The sequence below is a fragment of the Leguminivora glycinivorella genome, chromosome 5 (assembly GCF_023078275.1).
Source record: "Leguminivora glycinivorella isolate SPB_JAAS2020 chromosome 5, LegGlyc_1.1, whole genome shotgun sequence".
NCBI lineage: Eukaryota > Metazoa > Arthropoda > Insecta > Lepidoptera > Tortricidae > Leguminivora > Leguminivora glycinivorella.
In genome coordinates, this window is record NC_062975.1 from 7,220,031 (window position 1) to 7,238,669 (window position 18,639).

Consider the following 18,639-nt stretch of genomic DNA (forward strand, 5'->3'; position numbering starts at 1 on the left):
GTACAATTATTACGCTTATATTACTCTTTTCGCTGTAAGATACTCTCCATAAGGCTGTTAATTAGCGAATCATTTTCGCTTATTCTTACTTAGGGCCGGTTGCACCAAACCGTCTGGTACCGTTAAAGCGTTCATTAAATTTTATTGTATGATAAATTTCATAGAAGTATGCTTGTGTCGTTCACGAACTATGAACTGTTAGGAATAAAATCCCATCAATGACCGAAATGAACTGAATCTTTCCGTGCTCTGAGAATCGGTCTTTGCTCATTTAGTTCATTATAGGATCGGCGAGCGCGAGCGGTTTGGATCGAGAACGAGTGTGTGACTGCGCCGACCGAGAGCGAGAGCTACTTAGCAGAGCATCAAAAAAAGTCAAGTTTTCATATTAAACTTCGGTTACTTACAACCTTTGGGCCCGGAATGTTACTATCTGTGGACTATTCGTATCATTTTGACACTATTCGGTCCCATTCGTTCTGATCTTTCCGACCGCAGTGGTCGCTGGTCTGCTGAACTAAATGAGCAAAAGACCTAAAAGAGCGAACTAGTTCGTGGGAGCGATTGGACGAGATCGGAGCGATCCGATCAACGAACGAAACGGCACAAGCCTACATAGAAGTCTGCTAAGTGACGATGTGTGTGTCTGTCAAATGTGGTTGATGCAACTGGCCCTTAGTGTTGTGTGTTGACGTCTTGTCAAAAGCAATTAACCGTTTCTGTGCGGATGACACGAGAGGCGTGTCATCGAGTTTTTTTTACGAAAGTTTCCGAAAATGGACCACGCTACGAATCGGTTAAACAATTATATTTGTCTATCTATATGTGGGTCACAAACTATTCGCCTTTTAAAGCAATAATTGTCGTATATATATCGGTCACGTGCCCAGTTCCAAGAGAAACACAAACTTTATATAAACACTATTTAATAATCTTATTTTAATATGTAATAAAGTTATTATAGTACATAATTTACAATTGAATCGGTTAAATACTTATATTATTATTTATCTATCTATATGTGGGTCACAAACTATTCGCCTTTTAAAGCAATAATTGTCGTACATATACCGGTCACGTGCCCAGTTTCAAGAGAAACACAAACTTATATAAACACTATTTAATAATCTTATTTTAATATGTAATAAAGTTATTATAATACATAATTTACAGTTGCTACGTATCGATAACAGCGGTGTTTATGTTCAATAGTAAAGATTAAATAATTTTAATATAAAAAAATAATTTTATTTTACAACACTCGAATGTACCTTTCGGCCTGATTTAGACGGCGTGCGAAATCGCATACGATTTTAGTTACATTGCGGGCTGTTGAACTACATACAATTTTGCACAGCCATCAAATACCACAATGTAATAAAACTCGTATGCGAGTTCTCGTACCGTCTAAATGGGCCCTTAGCATTTAAAGTATATTCATATAGATTACATTATCAATATTATCATTTTATTACAACTAAAATGGAGAACACTAATGAGAACTTCGAATGCACAATCGCAGGTGACATTCTCAAATAAGAGGTACCGCATTGTCGCTTACCAAGTTACCATAAGCAGGGGCGGCTCACTCCGCGATTCTATCGCCGCGCTACAAGTACATCCTGGCGGCCGCGAGTTCGCGGCCTACTCAGGGGTGGCGCGCGTTCTCACGGAATGCACGTTCGCACTTTCTATTGTTACTTTATGTCGCGAGATTTTTTAAGGTTCATATGCGATGTCCGCGTGTCGAATGGCTAATAATACTTAGTTAAATAGACATCATGAATAAAATAAATACCATCGGGCATTCTTACACAGATCTACTACTAATTATGTCCCACGAAAAAGTTCAATAAGGCTTGTAATGTTGGAACTTGAACAAAAATATATAAAAACAGTATATATACCTAGAAAGTACCCAAGACTTGAATATAATAGTATAACATTTTATGTGAGTATTAATTCGTTTTAATCCATAGGTAACCCTATCGCCGGACGCCGCGCACGTGCGGCTCGTTTCTTTGTAAGAATTTTGTAGGTATTTAAAAAGGCGGCATTTCGTAAACATCAAAGCAGTGGGCCTTCTGTACTTGTACTATTATATATTCTGTGCCATAAGGATGAAGTTTAGTTGTATCTATACGAATTACCTGTTACAGTCCTTATGCTTAAGCGACATTTTGGTACTTTTTCATAAAAACGTCACATATAGTCTGGCAAAAACAACTTGTCAGACAGTCAACTGTGATTGCATAATTCGAATGTAATGGATAACGATGAAATATGCGACAAACATAATGTATGAAGTGTCTTATAAAAAACATAAAATTCATTAAAAAAAATATTTTGAATATTTAAGAATAAATACTTGTGACATGGATTTAACGCGTGTGGCGTATCATCAGGGAAAATACAGCAATACTGCAATGCATATGAATTGCGCAAAATGAATAATTTCTTATAATTATTCATTTCAACAGACAGTTATGTTATCTATAACAAAAATACAAAAGCATAAGAAAGCTATATTTTGATTTTGATATTACCTCCAAGTTAACTCTCACAGTTATAATTATAAATAGCCGTTTAAGTGCAACCAATGAGATTACTGTTAATTATGTTTGAGGATTTTGAGATTCCTCTATGGAATTGTGTCACATAGATATCACAGAGAGGGCTATACGTAATGATGGAAGAATTTCGCTTTATATATGTAATTACATTTTTTGTCGAAGGTAACCCTTCGACTATAGTCTGTTCACAGTTACATTAAATTAACTTGCTTATGTATATGACCCTTTAGCGCAGCGGTACTCAATTTTTTTTAGAGCCTTACTGTATGTCTTGTATAATTTGCTAAAAAACTTTCGACGGACTTGGTACTCCAGTAGGGCTAGCACATGATTATCGCGAGAGTATATCGCCGCGAGATAGATGACGCGTCTTTGTCTAATTTTATTAATAACATAAGGACGGGTAGTCTATCTCGCCGCGACATACTCCGCGGCAATCATGTGCTAGCCCAGTCCATACATCAAGCGCGACTTCAAGTATGGACTCGCGCGCGACAAGGCAAGTTGTGATAGAGGGGCCGGTTGTCGCGCGTCGTATTGAAACGGTACCAACTATAATCAACGTGAATTATTATGACGAAGCGGATCTCAATTTGTTCAGCCCTACCTAACTCTCCTGACTACTTCTTCTTCTTCAACTCCTCGAAGCGCCGGTTCAAGTCCTCGAAGTCGATCTCGTCGGGGGCCGGGGCGGCGGCGTGCGGCGCGCGGGGCGTGGCGGGCAGCGTGTCGGACGGCACGGAGGGCAGCTCCGGCAGCTCCGGGAAGCTGTGGGAGGGGGGCATGCGCGCGCGCGGCTGTGGCGTTGGCGCTGTTGGCGGCATTGGGTTCGGTACGTGACTGGGCTGAAAATTTTAACGTAAATTAGTAGTGCCGTAGCCGAATGGCGTTTCTACGACGCGAAACGAAAACGAAACGCCGCGAAAGGTCTGGCTCTGTCACGCCAATAAGCAAGAGCGATAGAGATAGATATCTACGAGTGCCATTTGACTACGCACGCTGGTCATTTCACGAAAGCTGGCACAAATGGAAACAATAAACTTTGATTGTATAAATGACACCTGTATAGCTACTCGATACAAATCTACTTCATATATACATGTCGAGAGCCACTATTTTATTGGATAAGCTGTCATACATAGATATTTTGATTCACTTATTCCACCTCATTCGTTCCATTCGTGCCAGGGGGCCTATTTTTGAATGTCGATCATTTTTCATGAACTTCGTTTAAAAATATCTCCACTACTAGCGATTTAAATTCTACTAACATAATCGAAATCGAGTAGTCACTACCACTAGATTTAAAATGGCAGTCCGTCTTTCAAAAACAGCGTTTCGTCATTATCCAGAGATTTTCGAACGGCGAATTCGTGCGTTCGAAATTCAAAGATCGGTCCCCAGCTCTTGTGAATTGGCCCGTATTTAATTTATGAGAATAGTCCAGTAAGCTGTGTTATAAAACAGTTATAGAATAAAAGCTGCCAACAACGAAGGGCGACCGACTGAGACGGCAGACTACAGAATTGCATCTATAACTAGCATCTGTAAACAGCAGCTTGTAGAAGTTATAATAGCAAAGCGAGACACATTTCTCTAATAATCTCTTTCTTTCCGAGAAACCATGCTTCGGATCTCTAATCAAACTTATTATAACATTGAGTTTATGTATTGAAAAGAATACACTCGGCATAATTTCAAAAACAATTCATCTTGTTTCATACTTTTTAGAGCACATTTTATGTCTACTTATTTTTATAAATACTTTCGTACAGACAAAAAAATTAACCGATACAGTTACTTTATGTGTAGCCATAACATAACTACATGCAAACACACATGCAATTAAAAAAATAAAATTAAAATATTACCAAATCATGATTAATGCTGTCGTAAGCAGGAGGCAGGTTGTGCATCTCTTCCTGCAAGAAAAGGTAAGAGTAGCATACTCGAAAAATATTACAACACTAAATTAAAAGATTGGGAAAGGTAGGCTCATCACAAAAAGGTTTCAGTAAACCATGGATCACAGTAAGATGTGCATAAATAATTGTAACCTGTATTGTAAATGGAGCTCATTAACAAAGTATGTATTTAGATTTAGTGACCATTTGATTGTAATTATGAACAGACCCACTTATATGATGGTAGGAATGGTGAATTAAAGTAACAGCCAGAACAAAATTGACGCATAGAGCGTCAAGTTTAGAACATACAGGAGACAGAAAGAAAGATACAATTATTCAAAAAGACTAATAACGAAGAATGTTGCATTTAGTGGTTAATTAGGTATTTATGTGTGACAAAGCATTCAAACTAGACTTAGAATCTAGAGTGTTGAACTAAAACACAAACTACACAAAGCAAACAAAATTAATCATAGAAAGCAACCTATTATTTACATTCTAAGTTTCCAATAAGCTTGTGTGTAGATATGTTAGTTAATAACTATGTCAGGCTGAACTGGCCAAACAAGACTTTACAATCTAGACTTCTAGCGTGATGACGATGAAGGAAAACACAAAGCAAACAATGTTAATGAAAGAAAAGCAAACTATCGAGTATCTGTTTGTTTTAGTCCCAGTGTGAGGTTGCACATATTACTGTACCTGTAAGAAGCTGTTGCTGAGGTCCTTAGAGTCGACGCCGGGGGGCAGCGCGTACCCCGCGGGCCCGCTCGGGCCGGGCGGCGCGATGAAGCCGCCCGCCTTGCCGCCGGACGGACCCTGGTACATAACATATTACAATCAATCATTTTGATAGCCCAAGGTGTTATTTTAAAACATCAACAGGCGCCATAAATGGCACGAGAAGCACGTCTGTCTATGGAAACGTGGTAGCCAGCGGGATTACTTCACCCGAGATACGTCTACACATACAGTTTGGCAAAAAAGAGTAGAAATGGAATGGTTATTTTTTATCGTAGCAACACTTATCATAGAAAAGTGTCAGAATAGTTGCCACATGTAAAACGGTTTACATAGACGGAGGCTTTTTTACTCTTTTTTTGCCAGGCTATACCAGTCACTTCATGCGGCGGCTTGTTCTATGTGAATGATTACGAACCTCAAAAGTAATTAAATACCTACTTAAGAAACTCAGAAGCAAGGACTAAAAATGATGAGTATAAAATATTTCAATTTAGGCTAACTACGAGTGTACTCACGGAAGGATAGCTGAACGGAGTGACAGTGGGCGGGGGCAGGTTGGGCAGCTGCGGCAGGGCGGGCGGCTGCGGGAAGCCGATGAACCCGGGCGGCATCGGCGGCCCGTTGATGTCGATCAGCATCGCGTCTCGTCCTACTGACACATGTAGTGTAGTCAAGAATAATACAACAAATATATACCATGGTGGTGGCCTTTCAATACAATTTTTTCTATGATTTATTAAGGAGGCATTTATGACAGCTAATATTGAACTTATTTTTATCATGCAGAAACATATTTCCTATACATATAATAAAATATTTTATGCAGTGCAAGAAATAAAGCACCACATAATTATAACAAATATATGGAGAGTAGTTTTGTTTAATCATAATTTCTATTTAATAAGTCAAAGAGAAAGATGTAAAGTAAATGAATTGACTGTGACATCACTCCTCAGTATTTCATAGTAATTCCATATTAGCAAATCGTTTTGACAGTTCTTAAAAAGAAGCTGATGTGACTAGTAGGAAACTAGCCTATTGAGGGAAGCATTGAAAAATTTGCCTATATTCAGCAGGGCTCTGTGACACAGTTAATCATCGACAGAATCCAGGTCACAGGTTTGCATCCTATCAGAGGTGTGAATTTTTAAATTTGAAAATAAGCTTATATCAATAGTTATCATTAACAATTGGTAGGTATGCTTGTCTAATTTATTTTTCAGTTAGTTGACACTTGGACCTAAACCACAACTTCTGACAGTTTTTTTCTGTTCCTCGTCACTCTTTGAAAAAGACTGATAATTGTTTGACTATAAATTGGTGATTTTTAATCTGGGTCTATATGCAAAAGTCAGCACCAAATGGAAACTATCATTTCCTTTCATTACAACGTCATTCACATAAAAAAATCAAGTAATTCATGTAAAATATACCATACCTTCTTCTTCCCTCATCACTTGCTCATCCGGAGTGTACTCCACATTGTAATTCTTAGCAATCTCTATAAGGTACCGCTCCACAAGTATCTTCGGAGGGCTCTGAACTGACAGCTTGTGTTTCAACTTCTCGCTTATTGTGTGTACACTTTCATTTCTGCATGCATCTGCATATATTTTGCCATATTTGGCGGTCAACAAGTCAGATATTATTTTGAGCTCCTAGAACAATTAACAAATTATATTTCAATCACACTTTTGGGTAAACAATGCTATTTACATTTTTGTTACATAATTATGAATGTACAGAGTTTCTCTGTCCACACTGCTATGCAGTTAGAAATGTTTGTGAATTTTGTAAAATTTCTTAAAGACCTTTTTTGGTCATTTTAGATTATTTTAACTGTAACTGCCTAATAAAAAATGATTTTTATGGAAATTCAATATATTTTTTTTATTTTACAGTATTTTAAAACACTCAGAAAAAGATCATCATTAGTATGAAATAATCTGAAAGGTTTTTTTAAGTTTAGACAGTCTGAAGTTAGAACTAAGCTTAAGAATTTAGGACCTTTCTCTAATTAATTGTTTAGTTAGAACTTAGTTAGTATATAATAGTTCAATTGTAATTTCAACTCAATTTTAAATATTTTTTTAAATACCTATGTACATGTAAAAAGTGCCATTTGCTGAATAAATTATTTTGATTTTGATTTTGGTTGTATGACTTCTTTTATTATTACTGTATAACAAACCTGGACATCAGTGTGCATCCGTGGCGCAACCCAAATGAGGCTGGAGATGGCCTCGGCCAGGCCCTCGTCTAGCTCCTTCATCTGCGTCACCAGCCCGAAGCGGGCCAGGATCAGGTCACAGTACATCTCTACTATCTCCATGGCTTCTACCATGTAATCTTCTCTGTAAATAATTACACAGGAATGGAATCGATTGGCATCAGAAATTCACCATATATGAAAAAAAATATTTTTTCATACAAATTATATGGGAAAAAATTTTCGCGATTTGTGACTTTTCTAGCGGGAAATTTTTTTTTGGTCCCATACAAGGTTTTGATCCTGGATAGGAATGGGATCGAAGGGCGTCAAAAAAAAGTTTGTCAAAAATGCACTTTTTCTCGCATCCTGTATGTTTTTTCCAAAATCTGTAAATGCCATTTTTCATCAATTAGAAACCTTAGACCATTTTCGCGTAGGACCACGGGATCTCATAGCTGATATATATATAATATTGCACTAATTTCTGTGTACTATGAACTTAGGTGAATCGTCAAAGTACCATTGATATTTAGTTCGTCAAGGCCATACTAATATCTCAGCTATCAATGCCAACTTAATACACGTTATGTGTTACCTTATAATATGCTCCACCCGGATCTTGGCTCGTTCACTCTTTCCCGCAGCAATATATTCAGCTATTTCCCTGCGAGCCTTCTGCGCCAACTCGGTTTTCTTCTTTTCCAACAATTTCAGACGATTTATGGAAAGCCTCAGGTGAGTTTTTAGTTTAGTGTAATTGGGATTTGTGGAAAACATGTTTGTTTTAGATCTCTTGGCCTGTATCAAAAGCAAACTAGTATTATTTTATACAAGGATGAGTAAGTAACACAAATAGTTGTTTGTGAAAGATGAATCACAATTCAGATCAGCTGTCAATTTCAACAACGGTGACATGACGTAAACATGTCAAAATCAATATGCTGTTTAAGGCACTGATTTAATCGTGGAATAAAGTGTGCCAAAGATTTCTAATACATGATCGCAACGGACAAGAGTCATCCCGAACCACCTGCAAGTAAGAGATCGAAAAAGTTACTCTTTCTCGCTCTCACTTCTAGGTGAAATGTTTCAAAGTTGCAATGCGGTGCGGTCGTGTATTAGCTACTTTAAAATAACAAAAATGTCTATGACTGAATACAAACGAAGTTGTCAGTGTCACTGTCACAATCACAAGTGTCAAAATTTGCTTTTTAATTCAAAGGACAACACGTGTTAGAAATAGTAGAAAAAGCCGATGTTATTCGGACTAAGATACATACATCAACTCGAAATGCTAAATGCTGTTACCAGCTAACATAATTTGTAAATATTCTGGAAGATCACTTTCCACCTATGGTCAAAAATGGCTATGTTTTACGACGATTTTAAACCACTAGTGGATCTGGTCCTAAACAATTGGACTGCTTTACAATTAGCTATAGATCATGGAATGGGATCCAGCGGACCGAAAACAGGTCAACTCGTATCAGACTACATAACCCGGTACTGTGTTGAAAACTTGGGAGGAGACGTTGATAACCTGACTGAAGTGTTGGAAGATTTGATGGATGAGGAATTCGATACTATGTGCGAGGATAATTCTCCTAAGGAAGTGGCAATAGTACTGCTGCAATACTTCACACTTCTCAGAGAGGGTAAACGAGATGAATTACAAGCAAGAATTGCTGCAATGCCTGTGTGCCAAAAAGGTTTGAGCCAAAATGTTAGACAACCAATGAATCCTGGTGAGGATTCAGACAGCAGTAGTGAAGATGAAGGTAATGATGCACCTACAAATGGCACTGTACCACAGTTAGTTGATAGGCAACAACAACCTGAACCGGAACCAATGGATGAAGATGTTGACCCGGGCTGGACTGTAGTGAGAACTAGGAGAAAAAAATAGTGTAGTCTGTAAATTTTATAATCAGCAGCTACAATTACATAAAAGGATAAAGTTGCATTTCAATATTTATTTATGATATTGAAAATAAGAACAGATATTTAAGCATAAATATACATCTGTTTATTTTGTATTTGATTACAAAAATTACTAATATAATAAAATAAGTTTTGTTATGTTTGGCATATTATTTTACTACCCATGAAAATATATAAAAAATGTACCTCCTGGCTGTTGGCATCAGGTGTATTCCAAAAGGTACATTTATAATATGAGTAGCTGTGTTCACACAGAGCTAGCAGTATTTTGAAGAATTTTCCTGTCACTACAAAGCACAATGAGGCTGTCCTTTAGCTGAGGAATATCATAATTGATAAATTATCTCAGAGGACTTTAATAAACATGGTAATTATTCTTGTTTATTCCGAATTTTGCATTCACAGGATAATTAAATTTGATATCTAATTAGCAGGACTGTAATGCCACAGTATAAACCAGTGATGCATTAAAATCAATAAGGATTTACCTGTAACGACATTAATTACTTTGCAACCAAATACTTGTTTTTTATTTAGGTAGATGATGCGATCTATCTTATCTCGAAAGTTTGGTACCTACTTAAATATTGTGGAATCATCTATTCAGACATTTTATGTAAATACTATTTCGTCAGTATTTAAGAAAAAAACACGTACCTACTTGAATGGTACGTAGTAGAAAGTGCGTTTTTGTTTTTAGGGTTCCGTAGTCAACTAGGAACCCTTATAGTTTCGCCATGTCTGTCTGTCCGTCCGTCCGTCCGTCCGTCCGTCCGTCCGTCCGTCCGCGGATAATCTCAGTAACCGTTAGCACTAGAAAGCTGAAATTTGGTACCAATATGTATATCAATCACGCCAACAAAGTGCAAAAATAAAAAATGGAAAAAAATGTTTTATTAGGGTACCCCCCCTACATGTAAAGTGGGGGCTGATTTTTTTTTTTCATTCCAACCCCAACGTGTGATATATTGTTGGATAGGTATTTAAAAATGAATAAGGGTTTACTAAGATCGTTTTTTGATAATATTAATATTTTCGGAAATAATCGCTCCTAAAGGAAAAAAAAGTGCGTCCCCCCCCTCTAACTTTTAAACCATATGTTTAAAAATTATGAAAAAAATCACAAAAGTAGAACTTTATAAAGACTTTCTATGAAAATTGTTTTGAACTTGATAGGTTCAGTAGTTTTTGAGAAAAATACGGAAAACTACGGAACCCTACACTGAGCGTGGTCCGACACGCTCTTGGCCGGTTTTTGTTTTAAATAATATCTAAGTATAACATATAAATTACCACATACGTGATGTGAAAAACCGTCCCCGTGAATATCTCATTTTGCTCGGGATCGTTACACAATCTAGTATTGCGCTTATGAGACTAATATATGAATAATATTTTTTTGTGTATTCAATATTGACTGGTGTGGTATTGTTATACTAATACTTACAGTTACCTAATAGTACCAGTAGAGACCGCCCGCATCTACCTGCCGGAGATTAACTACTGAATATTCCTTATACTGTGGTAATGCTTACAATTTTATCACTTATCTACGTGGATAAAATTTTTAATTTTCGCGATTTTTAACCCCCGACGCAAAAACGACGGGGTGTTATAAGTTTGACGTGTCTGTCTGTCTGTTTGTCTGTGTGTGTGTCTGTCTGTGGCACCGTAGCTCCCGAACGGGTGAACCGATTTCGATTTAGTTTTTTTTGTTTGAAAGCTGAGTTAGTCGGGAGTGTTCTTAGCCATGTTTCATGAAAATTGGTCCACAATGTCGCGGTCGGGGGTTTTTTCAAAATTTTAATTTTTGAATGATAATATTTATTTGACAGACTAGTCTAGGCTTTGTGTTGCATGGAAATTAATTCTATAAAAAAAAAAAGAATAAATTCTTATAAAAATCAACATTTTATTCAATGTTTTACATTCATTTCTTATCAAACTATACACATAGTATTGTAAACTACAATCTTATATTAAACAAGTACATATATTAAAACCTAACACTGCCAAAAATAAACAATTACTTGTAAACAACCAGAATTGATAAAACATTAGTAACATTACGTAAATACCTAATATCAAATGTTTTTAAATACTGTTGTTTATCAATATTATCACATCATATTGTATGCTGGTGTAAGGATGGATTTAAAACAATAAGGGTAAACAAGCAACCTTTAACGTCGTAGATGGCGCTGCATCGTTTAATGGTTTTTTTTTTCATATAATCCATAATAGTTATTTGTTATACAAAAACAAAGTTGTATTTTGGAGCCAGGTTAGGCTGTGGTTAAACTTGAAAAGAGTCAGGCCATGAAAGTTTTCAACTACTTTGAACCACGAGCGAAACGAGTGGTTCGAGAATGTCATCCTGAAAATGAGAACCTTTTTTAACACAAGTTGTAATAGTTATTTGTTATACAAGGGGGCAAAGTTGTATTTTAACGCCGAGTGTGGAATTGAAAAACGAGCAAGTGAAAGGATTCTATACTTGAACCACGAGCGAAGCGAGTGGTTCGAAAATAGAATCCTGAACATGCGAGTTTTTTAACACACGAGAAGTAAAATACATTTGCACCCGAGTGTAACACAAAACTTTTCCCCTCACTATAGCGAGGAAACTATAACGCAAAAAATGCGTTTATCACTGCTTCCAGTGGTTCCACAGGTGGTAAATCATCTTTATTACTAGATTCACCTACTTTTATCAATTTTAAAGCAGTTAATTTGACTTTATTCAAGGTTAAATTACTTTACCCACTAGTGGATAAAATGCGTTTTTACCCGCTGGTATTAAAGGACAAAACATGTGTTTCCGAGCTAGTGAGGGGAAAAATATTTTTTATATATAAAACACTATTAAATCCTATTGTTGGAGTCAGGTTAGGCTGTGGTTAAACTACATAGTTTCGTAATAGAGTCAGGCCATGATAAGTTACAACTATTTTGCCCCGCCTCTGCAAGGGTTAAGTAAATGTCATCCCGACAAATTGAGAACCTCCTTTTTTTGAAGTTGGTTAAAAATAACATTTGCACAGGAAAAGCTATCAAAATCTTTGCCAACATATCATATCTTGGACTGACTCGAATACAACAGTCAACAATAGCGATAAAGAGAAACGATAAGCAAATGTGTTTGACACTAAAAAAAGGCGGGAAATTTGAAAAATTTAAAGGCGCCTTTTTTAGTGACCAAATTTGCTTGACCGACTATAGATCATTTTTGTTAAACAATTGCATAAAATAAATGAATTGATAATTGTTATTATAACAATTCAACTAGGAAGTCAAATTTATATTTCAGGTATACAAGCCAAAAGCTATAAACCGTTATCGAGTCGTCACAATAAGTATTCAAACAGTAATGACGGCTTTTAATTTAATTTTATATCTGAAATAAATAAGGAAGTATATAAATTATACATATTCGTAATTTTTTAGAAGGAAATGAGATTCATTTATCTACTACAATAATCAGGACTATCATCAGTATCATTATTATTTTTTACGAAAGCAAGCTTCTTTTTAACTATACTATATCTAACTATAAATGCATTTTGTGCACATTTGGAAGGAAACATATTTTTTAATCACTTAAAAAACATTATACATATGTATAGGTACGTCCTATACGTACCTAATATCCATCTATAAATATAATACAAATACATTTATTTATTTTTTCCACGTGATATCTTAGTGGTTTTGATATACTTAACATCATTTTACATAGCTCTAACACCAATTTTCTAAGAAAACTGTAAATTTATAAAATATCGTTCTGACAAATATGAGAAATTTCGATGGGTTATAATTTCTTGTTAATACCAATTGACACGTATTACAATTAAAGTATTTGTGATTCAACACAGGCGGATTAGTATCTACTGAAAATATAATCATATGCGCGAGTCTGTGCGTAAAGATAACACGGAACCCTAAAAATTAAGTAAGCAAACTTATGGCTAACAAATTAATACCAGCAGTTAACATTCAGTCCGTGGGTAAAATAAAAACAGTATTAAAACACGAATAAGAAATGCATTGGAATAAATATTTACGTGTACTTTGTAGCTTTTTGATCGAGCGAGTTAAATACTTAGGAATATTTTTTATTCCTATGATCAATCTGTCTTTATTGAATATTTTAATCCTAAACATCTAAAAGTTTGATAAAAACATATATTGTAGTTATACAGTCGTCATTAACTTAACGTAACTAAAACAATTTTACTAAGCAACACATTGTAACGTTCAAGCTAAGCTCATTTCAATTTATATTGTCGTATATGAATTATTTATGTGATAATTATTGTCACAATAATCATTCGTACGTCTTGCATTTCGATAGTGTACAATATTTACATACCTAGCATGTATTACATTAACATTTTCAAGACTAAGAATCAATAAAAATCCTGGGATATACTTAACTGATTTAGATGTATGCAAAAACAAAACAGAGAATTAGTGTAACTAAATACTTATTCGGCTTATTCCTGAAAAGTATTTGTTTCTGTACAGTTAAGCCAAAAAAGTGGTTTACCACTTTTCAACCGTATGTGTTTAACGTAGAGTCGAAAAGTGGTAAACCACTTTCTTGGCTGACCGTACCAGAAAAGCATACGAATTTGTATTTATAAATTACAAAAACAAACAATAGGTATTAGAATTATTTTAGAAATAAACCGAAATATAACGGCCTAAGAAGTATCAATTATAATTGCAAAGTGGCATTGGGTGTCTAAGTATCTATTAACTTAAGCGTATTCCCTTGTTATATCGGATTATCAGAATAGTAAATACGAGAATATGAACCTATTCTTCTTCCAAGTTATAATTATGATTTATTAAAATAACAGGAATTATGCTATAAAAAAGTTGCATTTTTAGGGTTTTATTGTCGAAATGTCGACTTTAGTGCGTTTTCACATTATCCGATCCGATATCAAATGTATGACCGATATCCTATACATTACAGGCGCCATCTTGTTTTCCATTGAAATCCTTCCGACATCCGATATCGGATCGGATAATGTGAAAACGGACTTATAGTTCCGCCACGACCTGTATGCCGTCCTGCACGGGAAGCATGGTCGCGCGATAGACGATAAAATAGCAGGCCGTCCCTATCGCACTATTTGTAAGTGCGATAGGGACGGCCTGATAATTTATCGTCTATCGCGCGACCATGCTTCCCGTGCTGTCTGTCGGTCTGCCGTCTGTCCACATGTCCAGTGGAACATGGGAACTAATACATCTAGGACTTATCTTTCAGCGTAGACTCAAACATGAATTCCTCCCCTCTATCGATACCCATTGATTGACGCTATCAAAAACCAGACAAACACTTCCAATCTCCGATACAACCAGGAAATTCCGCCAGTTTAGTTAACGCCAAGCCACAGAAACTTTTTTAAATTTCATACATTTCAATATGGAATCTTATTCAAATACAAATTTACCTACTCATAATTAGATCAACATGTATTAATACTATAAATACTATAATTGTAAAAAAATACTCTCAAGAGTGGCCAGTAAGTTAAGTACTTAGTTAATGTATATTTAAGTACATTCAGTCATTGTCACAAGCTAAATTAGGCGTAATACTAATTTTTTTGTCAACTTTACTATGAGCGTTGTCACAGTCGTCGTGTAACACGACAGTGGTAGCACTCCAACTGGAAGGACTGTGTGAATGTGTGAGATTTGTACGATTACTATCCGCCAAATGCTCCAGTTCGTGGCTTTCTAAATTAGGAATTCCCGAACATATAGAACTTACTCGGGAAACTGTTTTCCTATCTTCTGATGGGAATTCCTTAGACGAATTGCGACCGACTATACAGAACAAAGAACACAGAAAGAACGTTGCATATGTCCAACTAACAGACATAATCAAAGCTAAGAAACATCCGATTTGAGAGTAAGGTAGCAAATTAGATCTCAGCAAAAATATACCCGCAAACCCCGTAGTGAGCGCAGCGGCTGCTGTTGGTCCGGCTGATGTTGACAATGCTGTCTTAACCCTTGAAGTTTTGATGCCGTTAGCGTTAGTGTAACTGAGGGCATAATGAAGACTGAAGTCAACAGCGAGTCCTGCCGAGGTCGATATCGCAACACTTTCCAAAATATTTAATTTCCACCCGCTGAGTACTAAGATCGCTATCGTAACCGTAGACGAAAATACCATTGCTGCTAGTGCACACACGCTCACAAGGAAACTCAAAGTTGCTGGAATCAGTACCACAAAACCTAACCCAGCCGATATCAACAGAGCCAATACTGTACCGCTGGCTAAAGTGCGTTGGAGATCAAAAAATTGCAAATCGGATATAAACCAACCACCCTTCATGCCCCGAGGTGCTGATTTCAACTCATGTTCCGTCCAGTTCTCAACATGCGAAAAGAATTTGTTCATTGCTAAATACGACATAGAATATGGCACCACACTTTCGAAATCAACGACGATAGACGCTATTTTCGGGGGTCTGGCACTGCGGAGAAATTTTGGACCGGCCACGCCAGGCATGAACCATTCTCGAGAGGTCTGGTATAATGACTCCGTGGCTAGTATGATGCAACGTTCAAATACTTTCTTTTTGTAAGGGAACCGGGAAACTTCACAACAAGGCTTTCTATCAATTTTTTCTGTGCTATCATAACATCGTCTATTCATAAATATGTTCTTAAAATTTTCTATAAAACAGTTTGGAAGTAGAAAGCCTGGCGTATGTTGATAAAATGGTTGGGCTTTGATTCTTGTACAAAACTCTAGTAACCAAATTTGCGACTTGGGCTCTGATATCGAAAAAGTATCATCAAAAATTAAATTGCCTCTAGAATTGGGATCCATGTGGTTCCCATTGTCAATAGCTTTTACACCCCATATCCATCTGAGAGGCATGTTGCTACCTGTCCCTATATCCTTACCGAGTCTTTCAAAAAGGAACTTGTCTCTGTATCTCATATCATACTGTTCAAACGGATGTGAAGTTTGAAATAGTTGGAACTGCTTAGAATCAGGAAGTTGAAGACCTGGAGTGTAAAACACTACAACAATGCTGTAAATCCCTAAACCACCTAATCCCAATACGAAAACTATATGAAACTTTGTTACACATGTGATAATAAATCTATTCATAACTATTCTAGTATCATCCCAAATCTCATTAACAGAGTTTTTCAGCACCTCTACAAATTTTATATTTTTTTGGCACATCTTTACATCCAATATAAATACTGATACAGGTAACCAGGTTATCATTAGTAAAAAGTTGACTAGAACAGCTGTTCCAGCAAATATGCTGAAGCAGTTAATAGCAGGTATGTAACTTACGTAAGATGCGTAAAATGCTACAGCAGTCGTCAAGGTTGTTATGAACATTGTCACAACGGAATGTTTGAGAGTTTCCTCAAGTATTTGCACAAGTATGGTCTCACCTGCACTTGAGACATTCTTTATATCCCCCATATCCCCCAAGCCGCTGTCCCGACTAGCTACATTATCTCTGATAAGTTGTTTACTGACCATTTTCCACACTTTAACATAAAGAAATGCATCATCGGCTCCAATCCCTATCACAACAACTATTACTAATAAATTCATAAATGGGAAAAATTCTAAATTGAACACATATACATACAAGAAATATGATACTCCAAGAGAATATGTTATGGCTGTAAATAACATAAGTGTCAATATAACGGACTTTGTGTAAATCCAAACACATAAAAACACAAACACAGCTCCTAAGCCAACTAGCCAAGTATCTTCAATAACCCAAATGTCAAATAGTGTATTCTTGAGCCCAAAATCCATTGCAGGTATAAAAAGATTATCATAAGACATATTTGAACTTTGTAATTTTTTATAATATGGCAATACTGTGCTACTACTTGGCAGTGGTAAGAAGACCATTACATTTCTAACATAGCTTTGAGACAGGTCAGGCGGAGCAAATGCATTTGAATCTATTAGGTAGAACAACATGTTGTATATTGCATCATACTGGGAACAATATTTTGGTACCTTACATCTGTCAAACTCACATGAAGCCATCAATGAAAAGTTATGAAAGTAGACTGCACATTTTTCTAAAATCACAGAAGTTTTGTCAACATCTTCTTTAGTTAAATTCTCACATGATTGTTTGCCAGAGATTAAAGCTATATAGTTGGGAACACTCCATACTGGACAGCAAATATCTTCAGCGTTGAAGGGTCTTTGACACAAATTGAAATATTCCATGGCTCCCAGTTCAAGAAGATCTATTTGCCAATTACACATTTTTTTAACATTTTCAAATGTAAGTAAAGATGAATTGTCAGTGCTTTCTATTACAAAATGTGCATAATTTGATAAAGGTGCTCCACAGCTTCCATAAGCATAGTTTCTGTGGATTGGTGTATCTGGCTCACGTTGCATGTTCTTGAGTGAAACCCATTGTTTCCGTACATGCTCCCTCAAGAAAATATCATTTTCACCTTCAAAAGTAACATTTCCATAACCCCAGTGTACATGATCAGAGGTAGAAAAATTTGATTCAGGTGAATTATACCTGATTTTTGTAGCCGTGCTGTGTTGCGTGCTATTGGATAATTCCTTTCTTTTCCGGAGTTTCTTTTTCGAGGGGACTCTCTTTGTTTTGTATTTACTTTGGGTTGTTCTGTTATAGTAGGTAAAATTTAAGCGAATTTGATCTTCAATTTCTTGAGGGTCAACAGCAAGCCGCCGGGACGGTCGTGTCTCGTCATTAAGGTTTTCCCACGCGATGAAACGGTGGGCTAACGTGGTTCCGCGAGTCTCGAACCCTGTGAGAGGGTCGGAGAATGATGGTAATTTGTGGCATACCAACGGGATTACCGTAAGGATAGTAGAAATCACACTACTTAAAAATAGAAACAGGTAGGAGTGGCGAACAATAGACCGGGCGTAAGCGGACCACATCGCGATGACTTTTCAGGCTTCATAGTTTTTATTCTACTCCATTTCCTAACGTTAGTGCAACTCATGACCAATAAACTAACGTCGACGGACACTTTATACAATAATTATCGTCACATCTTGATTAAGGAAATCCAAACAAATATTTAACTGAGGTTGGAAGAAGTGTCTCAACAATCACATCACAGGAATCACAATCAATCACCAACACAATCTACAAATCCAACACAACGTGAACACAAACATAAATTCGCGGAATAATTGGCACACAAGCAAAGCTGCCATAGAGCATACAATACAAAATGT

At 36.4% G+C, this 18,639-nt stretch overlaps 3 protein-coding genes across 4 annotated transcripts; 1 reads left to right on the forward strand and 2 right to left on the reverse strand.

Annotated features, from left to right (window-relative positions):
• Positions 1-3,095: 3,095 nt before the first annotated feature.
• Positions 3,096-8,304, reverse strand: LOC125226049 (IST1 homolog). 2 transcript variants are annotated; one of them, XM_048129880.1, is made up of 7 exons: positions 8,032-8,304; positions 7,416-7,578; positions 6,663-6,882; positions 5,740-5,873; positions 5,183-5,299; positions 4,445-4,495; positions 3,096-3,418 (listed from the first exon to the last, which is right to left on the reverse strand). In XM_048129880.1, exons 1-7 carry the CDS (start codon positions 8,211-8,213, stop codon positions 3,194-3,196), a joined length of 1,092 nt encoding a protein of 363 aa, XP_047985837.1. In that variant the 5' UTR covers positions 8,214-8,304; the 3' UTR covers positions 3,096-3,193. The 2 variants fall into 2 exon arrangements, with proteins under 2 accessions (XP_047985837.1, XP_047985836.1); XM_048129879.1 differs by having other exon boundaries at positions 5,740-5,876.
• A 319-nt stretch (positions 8,305-8,623) lies between these two features.
• Positions 8,624-9,515, forward strand: LOC125226566 (pre-rRNA-processing protein TSR2 homolog). Its single transcript, XM_048130566.1, has one exon. The coding sequence runs from the start codon at positions 8,800-8,802 to the stop codon at positions 9,340-9,342; it is 543 nt and encodes a 180-aa protein (XP_047986523.1). The 5' UTR covers positions 8,624-8,799; the 3' UTR covers positions 9,343-9,515.
• A 5,072-nt stretch (positions 9,516-14,587) lies between these two features.
• Positions 14,588-18,563, reverse strand: LOC125226657 (protein dispatched). Its single transcript, XM_048130704.1, has one exon. The coding sequence runs from the start codon at positions 18,334-18,336 to the stop codon at positions 14,962-14,964; it is 3,375 nt and encodes a 1,124-aa protein (XP_047986661.1). The 5' UTR covers positions 18,337-18,563; the 3' UTR covers positions 14,588-14,961.
• Positions 18,564-18,639: the final 76 nt, after the last annotated feature.

What these genes read in the sequence shown, in the direction of transcription:
- LOC125226049 (XM_048129879.1), bottom strand. Translation starts at nt 8,213, where the DNA reads ATGTTTTCCACAAATCCCAATTACACTAAACTAAAAACTCACCTGAGG. An exon ending in TCAGCAACAGCTTCTTACAG is followed by an intron (nt 4,496 to 5,182) that starts GTACAGTAATAT and finishes CTTTTCTTGCAG; the next exon opens with GAAGAGATGCACAACCTGCC. An exon ending in ACAGCATTAATCATGATTTG is followed by an intron (nt 3,419 to 4,444) that starts GTAATATTTTAA and finishes TAAAATTTTCAG; the next exon opens with CCCAGTCACGTACCGAACCC.
- LOC125226657 (XM_048130704.1), bottom strand. Translation starts at nt 18,336, where the DNA reads ATGTGGTCCGCTTACGCCCGGTCTATTGTTCGCCACTCCTACCTGTTT.
- LOC125226566 (XM_048130566.1), top strand. Translation starts at nt 8,800, where the DNA reads ATGGCTATGTTTTACGACGATTTTAAACCACTAGTGGATCTGGTCCTA.